The sequence below is a fragment of the Hyla sarda genome, chromosome 5, assembly GCF_029499605.1.
Source record: "Hyla sarda isolate aHylSar1 chromosome 5, aHylSar1.hap1, whole genome shotgun sequence".
NCBI classification, from domain to species: domain Eukaryota; kingdom Metazoa; phylum Chordata; class Amphibia; order Anura; family Hylidae; genus Hyla; species Hyla sarda.
Window position 1 is genome coordinate 150,656,382 of NC_079193.1, and position 12,058 is coordinate 150,668,439.

The window sequence follows — 12,058 nt, forward strand, 5'->3', positions numbered from 1 at the left end:
AGGACAGGTGCTCCATGTTAGATAGGCCCAGTATAGGGTTTAATAGGGACAATTAGCTACCAATTTCAATCTTGTGGGGATTTTAGCATCATATAAATGTATCCTACATCTGTAATCCATTGTAGAAACATAGAGGGATATTTATCAAAACCTGTCCAGAGGAGAAGTTGACCAGTTGCCCATAGCAATCAGCTCGCTTCTTTAATTTTTAACAAGGCCTCTGCAAAATCAAAGAAGCAATCGGATTGGTTGCTATGCGCATCTAAGCAACTTTTTCTTTGCACAGGTTTTGCTAAATTTCCCCCATAGAATGTGTCAGCAGATAATAACCATTTGGCTCATCTAGTCTGCTCAATATTCTGAATACTATGAATAGTCCTTGTCCCTATCTTATACGATGGATAGCCTTATTTCTGTCCCATGCATGGTTAAACACCTTAACTGTATTTGCAGCCACCACTTCTGCAGGAAGGCTATTCCATGCATCTACTACTCTCTCAGTAAAGTAATACTTCCTAAACTCTTTCCAAAATATCTATATCATTCTGGAAACCTGGTCTCAGTACTGTTCACAATAATAAGTGAGGTCTCACCAGTTCTCTGTCCAGCGGCATTAGCACTTCCCTCTTTCTACTGCTTATTTTTCTCCCTACAGTGTTTGAGGATATTATGACAAGCGGGCCAGAGGGGACCGGGGAGCCCTCGGTCTGACAATAAGTGCCAGAGGTGGAGCCCCTATCTAGGAGAGATTGTCCCATATGGGTTTACCTCTTTAAAGTTCTAAAATTCATAGCTAGCTTCTTTCACTGGAAGTTTATTATTTCATATTGATACAGGTTTGCATATTATGTTTGCCCCTTCACTATATTTCTACTATGTCAGCATTAACAAAATCTATTAAGAATATTCTATTTTTGTAAACTTTGCAGCTTTGAAAATCTACACTATTTTTCTTAATGTGCTACATTATGTCTTTAAACCACATATAAAAGGACTGTTATGTAATCTTAACCTCAAGAAAAATAGCTGGATGTCATCAGATTTAGTAGGTTCATCTCACAGTACAACCTTATCTGAACCCTGGATCATCATTCCTGAGCAGTGTCTGTAGTATGCCTTACATCTTTAAATACACCACCAGAAGGAGTTTTTCTGTTTGATAATTAAAATACAAGTTGCAAAGTAAACATTTTTTCTAGCATGAAATGTTTCCAGTGTACTTTCTATGCTGACCTTTTTATTTTATTTTTTTTCAGTCGTTTAAAGCAAAGGATGGTTACCTTGTAATTGGGGCAGGCAACGATCAACAGTTCTCTACTGTTTGCAGGGTAAGTGTTCTGCACTGATGTAATGCATGTGTTTCCTACAACACCAAGGTTGCATGCTTCTCTTTTAATTCACTTTCTTAAACACTTTAAGCTGTATAAACACAAGTGATGGGGTAAATGTTTGATGATGGGTTAATTATTATTATTCTTGGCTTGAAAGAACATTTCTGGTTTGCTGGGTCCTTTACTTTACCCAACTGACATACAGTAGAATACTTAACGATAATTCATTCGTATCTTTTTATGGCAGTACGGAATATTTTCTGGAATTGTCAATTAAATATTATTTTATTACACTTAGCTTTTTTTATTTTTCTCATTTGAACTTTTATAAAATATGAAAGAATCGGAAAAAAGCTAAATAATCAGTAAAAATCAACTTATCATTGGTGAGTGTATATATATATATACAGTGTATATATATATATATATATAGCCTTTATATTTATTGTGCTGAAGAACTCAGGTTTATATAAATAGCATAGGCAAATATACTATAAAAGACTAACCAAGGCCATATCCTGTGTGTCATTTGTACACAATGTCCGCAGAGTCTCAGGGACATGTACTGTTTGTTACCTTTTCATGATCTTATGGTTCCAGCTTCTGCCACTTGCTGTTACCATTAACTGCTCAAACAGCAACCTCCAATTATCAGCCATTTTTATTTTTTCTAGATAAAGACATTATGGTTCTTAGAATGGGACATTGAAACAATAAAAAAAAAAAGATTGATTATTAAAGGTGTTTTCTTCGAAATTGCTTACCTGTGCATTAAAGTAATAAAAGTCAGCATACTTACCAGCAATGCAGCTATCTGATCCATCTGTCTCCACTACCCTCGTTCTGATGATATTTCACTCCCGCACTGTGATTGACTGGAGTGGAAAGCGTTGGGAAGGAGAAAAAACAGGACCATAGTGGAGAATGGAAGATCTGATAGCGGCAGTGTTGGTAAGTATGTCATCTTTTATTGTTTTTCAGCGTTTTTCAGTTTTTGCATTTTTGTTTATTCCTTTCAATTTTCCATCTAAAAATCAATATTATGGCTTATTTTTTGCGCCACCAATTCTACTTTGCAGCGTCATTAATCATTTTAGCCAAAAATCCACGGCAAAACGTAAAAAAAAATATCATTGTGCAACAAAATTATGTAGGTTGGATTTTGTCATACTTCTGGAAAAAATCATAACTACATACAGAAAAAATTATTCGTTTAAAAATGTCCTCTTCTGACTCCTATAACTTTTTTATTTTTCCGCATATGGGGATATATGAGGGCTCATTTTTTGCACCGTGATCTGACTGATTGGTACCATTTTAGTTTTGACTGAACTTTTTGATCGCTTATTTAATTTTTTATGGTATAAAAAGTGACCAAAAATATGCTATTTTGGACTTTGGAATTTTTTTATGTGCACGCCATTGACCATGTGGTTTAATTAACAATATATGTTTATACATTTACGCACGCGGCAATACCACATATGTTTATATTTATTTTTAACATTTATTAACATGGCATTGATCAGTGTTATCTCCACTCGACCGCTCCTGCCTGGATCTCAGGCACGGAGCAGTCAATCAGCGATTGGACACGCAGGAGGCAGGTAGGGATCCTCCTCGTGTCCTGCAAGCTGTTTGGTCCTGAACAGCCCGACTGAGCTGCCAGGATGGTTTCACTTCAGACGTGGCGGTCAACTTTTATTGCCGTGTCTGAAGGGTTAATACTGGGCATCGCCGAGATCGGTGATGTCCGGTATTAGCCGCAGGTCCCGGACGTTGATGGCCCCCGCGACCAGCCCGATATGATGCTGGTCGACCCTGCATTATATCGCGGGAACCGGGGCAGGATGTAAATATATGTCATGTGTCATTAAGGGGTTAATGCAGGGGTAGGCATATACTAAGCTTTTATATTTTCCTCAAAACTCCTCTAATGATCAAGAATTTTCTATAATTTTTACTTTTCAAGAACCTTACTTTTCTGTTCACATATCAGTATAAGGCCCTAATGCAGGGCTAGTGGCATTTTTAATTGTACCATTTTGGGGTACATATACAATGGGACAAAAAGTATTTAGTCAGCCACCAATTGAGCAAGTTCTCCCACTTAAAAAGATGAGAGAGGCCTGTAATTTTTATCATATGTATACCTCAACTATAAGAGATATGAGAGAAAAAAAATCCATAAAATCACATTGTCTGATTTTTTAAGAATTTATTTGAAAAATATGGTGGAAAATAAATATTTGGTCAATAACAAAAGTTCATCTCAACACTTTGTTATATACCCTTTGTTGGCAATGACAGAGGTCAAACATTTTCTGTAAGTATTCACAAGGTTTTCACACACTGTTGCTGGTATTTTGGCCTATTCCTCCATGCAGATCTCCTCTCTTTTGAGCAGTGATGTTTTGGGGCTGTCGCTGGGCAACACGGACCCAGCCACATTTCATCTTCAATGCCCTTGTGAGGTTTTCACTCAAAATCTCACAATGCATGGTCCCATTCATTCCTTCCTTTATACAAATCAGTTGACCTGGTCCCTTAGCAGAAAAACAGCCCCAAAGCATGATGTTTCCACCTCCATGCTTCACAGTAGGTATGGTGTTCTTTGGATGCAACTCAGCATTCTTTCTCCTCCAAACACAACAAGTTGAGTTTTTACCAAAAAGTTCTACTTTGTTTTCATCTGAATATATGACATTCTTTTGGTCCTCTTCTGGATTATCCAAATGCTCTCTAGCAAACTTCAGACATGTCTGGCACTGCATGATTTGAGTCCCTGGAGGTGTAGTGTGTTACTGATGGTAGCCCTTGTTACTTTGGTCCCAGCTCTCTGCAGGTCATTCAGTACGTCCCCCTGTGTGGTTCTGGGATTTTTGCTCACCGTTCTTGTGATCATTTTGACTCCACGGGGTGAGATCTTGCGTGGAACCCCAGAGCAAGGGAGATTATAAGTGGTCTTCCATTTTCTAATAATAGTTCCTACAGTTGATTTCTTCACACCAAGCTACTTTCCTATTGCAGATTCAGTCTTTCCAGCCTGGTGCAGGTCTACAATTTTGTTTCTGGTGTCCTTCGACAGCTCTTTGGTCTTGGCCATAGTGGAGTTTGGAGTGTGACTGTTTGAGGGTTGGACAGGTGTCTTTTATACTGATAACAAGTTTGACAGGTGCCATTAATACAGGTAACGAGTGGAGGACAGAGGAGACTCTTAGAGTTAAGAATCAGACAATGTGATTTTATAATTTTTTTCCCTCATTATATCTCTCATAGTTGAGGTATACCTATGATGAAAATTACTTTTAAGTGGGAGAACTTGTACAGTTGGTGGCTGACTTAATACTTTTTTTGCACCACTGTATTGTATTGCATAACTTTCATTATTATATTTTTAGGAGGGAAATAGAACAAGGATCTTTTTCGCCTTTAGTTTTGTTAAACATAATAGGAGAGATTTATCAAAAAACGTGCAGAGGAAAAGTTGACCAGTTGCCCATAGCATCCAATCAGATTTCTTCTTTCATTTTTAACCCCTTAACGACGCAGGACGTATATTTACGTCCTGCGCCGTCTCCCACGATATGAAGCGGGGTCGCGCTGCGACCCCACATCACATCGCATCGGTCCCGTCGCTCATCAACGGCCGGGACCCGCGGCTAATACCACACATCGCCGATCGCTGACCGCCGCTTCTAAAGTGAAAGTATCCCGGCTAGTCTGTCGGGCTGTTGGGGACCGCCGCGGTGAAATCGCGGCGTCCCGAACAGCTTGCAGGACACCAGGAGGGCCCTTAACTGCCTCCTCGGTGTCCGATCAACGAATGACTGCTCCATGCCTGAGATCCAGGCAGGAGCAGTCAAGTGCCGATAACGCTGATCACAGGCGTGATCAGCATAGGAGTGATCAGCATAGGTGCCAGTGATCAGCATAGGAGATCAGTGTGTGCAGTGTTATAGGCCCCTATGGGACCTATAAGACTGTAAAAAAAAAGTTAAAAAAAGTGTTAATAAAGGTCATTAAACCCCTTCCCTAATAAAAGTTTGAATCACCCCCCTTTTCCCATAAAAAAATAAAACAGTGTAAATAAAAATAAAAATAAACATATGTGGTATCGCCGCGTGCTTAAATGTCCGAACTATAAAAATATATTGTTAATTAAACCGCACAGTCAATGGCGTACGTGCAAAAAAATTCCAAAGTCCAAAAAAGCTTATTTTGGTCACTTTTTATACCATTAAAAAATGAATAAAAAGTGATCAAAAAGTCTGATCAAAACAAAAATCATAAGATAAAAACTTCAGATCACGGCGCAAAAAATGAGCCCTCATACCGCCCTGTACGTGAAAAATAAAAAAGTTATAGGGGTCAGAAGAGGACATTTTTAAAAGTATAAATTTTCCTGCATGTAGTTATGATTTTTTCCAGAAGTACTACAAAATCAAACCTATATGAGTAGGGTATCATTTTAACCGTATGGACCTACAGAATAATGATAAGGTGTCATTTTTACCTAAATATGCACTGCGTAGAAAGGGAAGCCCCCAAAAGTTACAAAATGGCATTTTTTCTTCGATTTTGTCGCGCAATGATTTTTTTTCCGTTTCGTCGTGAATTTTTGGGTAAAATGACTGATGTCACTGCAAAGTAGAATTGGTGACGCAAAAAATAAGCCATAATATGGATTTTTAGGTGGAAAATTGAAAGGGTTATGATTTTTAAAAGGTAAGGAGGAAAAAACGAAAGTACAAAAATGGAAAAACCCTGAGACCTTAAGGGGTTAAGGATGCAGGGTTTTTGTTTTTTTCTTTTTCGTTTTTTCCTCATCACCTTCTAAAAATCCCATGCTTTCAATTTTGCACCTACAGATCCATATGAAGGCTTATTTTTTGCGTCACCAATTGTACTTTGTAATGACATCAATCATTTCACCAAAGAATTTATGGCGAAATCAGAAAAAAAATATTTATGGGACAAAATTGGGAAAAAAAACGCCATTTTGTAACTTTTGGGGATTCCGTTTTTAAGCAGTGCACTTTTCGGTAAAATTAAACCATATCTTTATTTTGTAGGTCCATATGGTTACAAGGATACCCAATTTATATAGGTTTTGTTTTATTATACTATTTAAAAAAAAATTATAACTACATGCACCAAAATTTGTATGTTTAAAATTGTCATTTTCTGACCCCTATAACTTTTTTTTTTTGAGGGCCTATTTTTTGCTCCATGATCTGTAGTTATCGGTACCATTTATGTTTTGATGGAACTTTTAGATCGCTTTTTAGAATTTTTTTAGGGTATACAAAGTGACCAAAAATACGTAATTTAGGATTTTGGAATTTTTTACGTGTAGGCAATTGACCGTGCGGTTTAATTAACTTTATATTTTTATAGTTCGGACATTTTCTCACGTGGCGGCAGCGGGCGGTGGTGACAGGACCTTACTTTGTGAAAGTGCTGCAGCATATGGTATACGGTATGCTAATTATATAGGGAGCATTGTACGTTCAGTCAGCTGTTTATTAGTAGAGGCTTAGGCCCGGTTCCCCCCTATAGACATATTATACAAGTGAGACCCATATATTGCTGCTCACTTTATCTTCTATCCCTTATTGTCTGGTGACAGAATATCATTAGTGTGACCTGTCCCACCTTCTTTTTTGGATTCATAAGTCTAAATATTTATCTTGTTTTTGCACTACTAAAAAAATATTATTTTTTCACATGTATATGTTTTTAATAGATTGATTAATTAAGCATATCTTTTTTTTTCAATAGCAATTGCTCTAGTCCTTCTTTTTGTATAGAATAAAGATATGGTGTAATTTTTACCGAAAAGTGCACTGTATAGAGTCAGAAGCCCCCAAAATTTACAAAATGGCATTTTTAGCAATTTTACCCCACAAATATTTATTTTCTGGTTTCGCCATAAGTTTTGTGGTTAAATGATTGATGTCATTATAAAGTATAATTGGTGGCGCAAAAAATAAGCCTTCATATATGGGTCTGTAGGTGCAAAATTGAAAGTGTTATGGTTTTTAGAAGGTGATGAGGAAAAAGCAAAAATGCAAAAACGGAAAACCCTGCGTCCTTAAGGGGTTGAATCACATTTATAGTTTTTTTTTACACTTTATTTATTCCCCATAGGGGACTATTACATGCTATCCTTGGATTACTTACACTGTTCAATGCTATGCCATAGCATAGCATTTATCAATGTTATTGGTGCTCTGCTGCTCAAGCCTGGATCTCAGGAATGGAGCAATAGAGTGCTGATTAGACAGCGAGGAGCAAGGTAAGGAGCCTCCCGATGTCCTCTCAGCTAATCAGGACACCACGATTTTACCGTGGCGGTCCCGAACAGCCCACTGAGCTAACTGGCAACTGTTTTCTCCCGTTTTACACGACACAATCAGCCCGATTGGCGATGTCTGGTATTAGGCACTGATCCTGGTTGCTAATAGCAACCGGGACCTGCCGGGTATGAAGTGTGCTCAGCTCCTGAGTGCGCATTACATAATGGGACCTGGCACAGGAGGTAAATATACATTCTGTGTTGTTAAGGGGTTAAAAAGGCCTCTAAAAAATAAATGAGGCAATCTGATTAATTTCTATGGGTAATTGGTCAACTTTTCCTCTGTAGAGATTTTGATATATCTCCCTAGGTTACTTAATTGTTCAGACTTACGACTATGTATATAATTGACTGGACAGGATTGAGGAAAAGAATGTGTTTAACCCCTCAACTACTCCTTTTTTCCTCCTCACCTTCTAAAAATAATAAAACTTTCTATTTTCCACCTACAGACCTATATGAGGGCTTGTTTTTTGTGGGGGGTTTTTTTGCAGCAATTTTACTTTGTAATGACATCTATAATTTCACTAAAAAATCTGTGACAAAACCCCCAAAAATTATTTGTGTCACCATTTTATTCTGTAGGTCCATATGATTAAAATTATACCTTTTATATAGGTTTGATTTTGTTTTACTTCAGTTAAAAAATTATAACCTATTTGCATGTAAATTAGGATGTTTAAAATTGTCCTCTTCTGACCCCTATAACTTTTTTATTTTTCTGTATACAGGGCTGTATGAGGGCTATTTTTTTTGCGCCGTGATCTCCAGTTAGGGGTTATGGGTTAATTCACATTTATTAACTTTTTTAAAAGTTGTTTTACACTATTTTTAGTCCCCGTAGGGGACTATTACATTCAATCTTGAGTTTGCATACAGTGTTCACTGCTATGCCATAGCATAGCATTGATCAGTGTTATCAATGCTCTGCTGCTCCAGCCCTCCCGCCGTCCTCTCAGCTGATCGGCACACCACGTTTTTACTGCAGTGGTCCCGATCTGAGCTGCCGGGAATGTTTTACTTTCATTTTAGATGCCGAAATCAACTTTGATTGCGGTGTCTTAGGGGTTAATGCCAGGCATCACCACGATCGGTGATGTCCACCCTGCTATGATGCGGGGGTCAGCTCCTGAGCACGTGTCATAGAAGAGGAGCGGGTGCAGGGCGTACAGGATTGCCCTGTGTCCTTAAGAAGTTAAAAACAACAAAGACCTTCCTAAAATAAAACATTTACTTGAAATATACATTGAAAATATAGATCCCCCCCAGGTTTATCAGTAGTAATCTGAGAATAATATCGAGTAAACCAGGGAGTAATATTGCAATCAATCAAGTATATAGAGAAAACCAGTCCGAAAATCTATTTTCTACTAATCCTGCCAATATACAGACTACACTTAAAGAAACTAAAACAGATTTGTAAAGTACTCTTAAATCTTCTACTTCTTATCAGCAGCTGTATACTACAGAGGAAATTGAGTTTTTTTTTTTCTGTCTGACCACAGTGCTCTCTGCTGACACCTCTGTCCATGTCAGGAACTGTCCAAAGCAGGAGAGGTTTTCTATGGGGATTTGCTCCTACTCTGAACAGTTCCTGACACAGATAGAGGTGTCAGCAGAGCACTGTGGTAAGACTGAAAAGAACAACTCAACTTCCTCTGTAGTATACAGCAGCTGATAAGTACTTGGATAATTGGGGATTTTCCTAGCCTTGGTGCTGGAAAATATAGATTTTATTAAAGACAAAAGACGAGTATTATGCAAATCACTTTCTTTTACTACTGCAGCAGCAACCAATCAGATAACAGAAAAAGAGAAAAAAATGTAAATATGCAAATGAGGTATAGAAAGTCCTCCAATCAGTATGAAGTATAGTCCATAAAAGCACTGCAGTCAACTGTAACTTCCTCTTTCTTGATGCAACTGAAATTCAGAGGAGAAAAACTGAAACAAAACTTCTTAACGTTAAGTCTGTAATCCTTGGGTAGGATCAGGAAACAACAAATCCAGAAATTAAGCTGAAAGAAATAAATATAAATATATTAGTAGGGATGGGATAAAAAAAGAGGGAGGGATAATACTCGTCTTTTGTCTTTAACTCCTTAAGGACGCAGAACGTATATTTACGTCCTCCGCCGGCTCCCGCCATATGCCGAGGGGTCACGCGGTGTCCCCGCGTCATATCGGGTCGGTCCCGACGGCTATCAACGGACAGGACCTGCGGCTAATACAGGACATCACCGATCGCGGTGATGCCCTGTATTAACCCTTCAGACGCGGCGATCAAAGCTGACCGCCGTGTCTGAAGTGAAAGTGAAAGTATTCCGGCTGCTCAGTCAGGCTGTTGGGGACCGCCGCGGTGAAATCGCGGCATCCCGAACAGCTTACAGGACACCGGGAGGGCCCTTACCTGCCTCCTCGGTGTCCAATCAACGAATGACTGCTCCGTGCCTGAGATCCAGGCAGGAGCAGTCAAGCACCGATAACACTGATCACAGGCGTGTTAATACACGCCAGTGATCAGCATGAGAGATCAGTGTGTGCAGTGTGTCCCCTATGGGACCTATAACACTGCAAAAAAAGTTACAAAAAGTGTTAATAAAGCTCATTTAACCCCTTCTCTAATAAAGTTTGAATCACCCCCCTTTTCCCATAAAAAAATAACAGTGTAAATAAAAAAAAAATAAACATATGTGGTATCACCATGTGTGTAAATGTCCAAACTATAAAAATATATCACTAATTAAACTGCACGGTCAATGGCGTACGCGCAAAAAAATTCCAAAGTCCAAAAAAGCGTATTTTTGGTCACTTTTTTATACCATTAAAAAATGAATAAAAAGTGATCAAAAAGTCAGATCAAAACAAAAATCATACCGATAAAAACTTCAGATCACGGCGCAAAAAATGAGTCCTCATACCGCCCTGTACGTGGAAAAATAAAAAAGAAATAGGGATCAGAAGATGACATTTTTAAACGTATAAATTTTCCTGCATGTAGTTATGATTTTTTCCAGAAGTACGACAAAATCAAACCTATATAAGTATGGTATCATTTTAACCATATGGACCTACAGAATAATGATAAAGTGTCACCGAAATATGCACTGCGTAGAAACGGAAGCCCCCAAAAGTTACAAAATGGCGTTTTTTCTTCGATTTTGTCGCACAATGATTTTTTTTTCCGTTTCACTGTGAATTTTTGGGTAAAATGACTGTCACCAAGTAGAATTGGTGACGCAAAAAATAAGCCATAATATAGATTTTTAGGTGGAAAATTGAAAGGGTTATGATTTTTAAAAGGTAAGGAGGAAAAAATGAAAGTGCAAAAACTGAAAAACCCTGAGTCCTTAAGGGGTTAATAAAATCTATATTTTCCAGCACCAAGGCTAGGAAAATCCCCAATTTTATAACAAGACAAAAGACTCCTATTATGTAATTTTAAAGCTGAAAAAGACATTAATATTCAAAATATGTTAAATAAAAGAGAAAACATATACATAAGTCAATTAGAAAAGAACCATGGAGACATGAGGTTCAGGTCTAAAATAAAAATCACGAAATGTAGATTCAGAAGACCAATCTGCAGCTTTGAGGATATCAGATAGAGCTCCACCTGATTGGAAAACTGAGGTAGACATAGATCCTCTAGTGGAATGAGCTCCAAAGATAGAGGTATCAATGCCAGCTAGAGACATAGCATGTTTGACCCATCTAGCCAAAGTAGGAGCAGAAACTGGAAGGTGAGGTTTAACATAAGATAAGAGAAGTTGGGAAGAAGCAGGAAGGCGTAAAGAATTAGTCCTAGATTCGTAGACTTTTAAACAGCGGACGACACAAAGACGCTCATTATGAGGAAAGGAAGGATAAAAGACATTTCGTAGAGCAGTCTTTGTGCGATGAACAATAGTAAATTGTATGCCATGAGGAGAAAAGGTACGATGGGAGAGATCTAAAGCTCGAACATCTGAGACTCTTCTGAAAGAAATTAAACATAAGAGGACAGTAAGTTTGATGGATAAGAGTTTCAAAGATAGAAGATCATTGTCTGGTCAGGAAGACAAAAGGTTCAGAAAAATATGAACATCCCAAGTGAAAGGATATTTGGGAGTAGGTGGACATTTAAAGCGTATACCTCGGAATAATTTACAAATGAGAGGATGTTTACCTATAGGTAAAAAATTAAAAGGTTCGTGATAAAAGGATATGGCTGAACGGTAAACATTGATAGTACTATAGGCCTTTCCAGAATCAAAAGATTCAGATAAGAAATTAATAATATGATTTAAAGAGGCCTGTACGGGATCCAGATCACCTTCCATGCACCAATTAGACCAGAATCTCCATGCAGAAAGATAGGCTTTCC

General features: G+C 38.0%; 1 protein-coding gene across 5 annotated transcripts in view; it reads left to right on the forward strand.

Annotated features, from left to right (window-relative positions):
• The window catches only part of SUGCT (succinyl-CoA:glutarate-CoA transferase), a 1,132,767-nt gene that overhangs the window by 486,566 nt on the left and 634,143 nt on the right, over window positions 1-12,058 (forward strand). For all 5 annotated transcript variants that reach the window (XR_008844018.1, XM_056520503.1, XM_056520499.1 and 2 more), the window contains one exon: window positions 1,257-1,328. Coding sequence is in view for 4 of the 5 variants with exons in the window: in XM_056520503.1 (XP_056376478.1) it covers window positions 1,257-1,328 (72 nt within the window). In the remaining variant the exon portion in view is untranslated. The remainder of the gene's footprint in view (window positions 1-1,256; window positions 1,329-12,058) is intronic.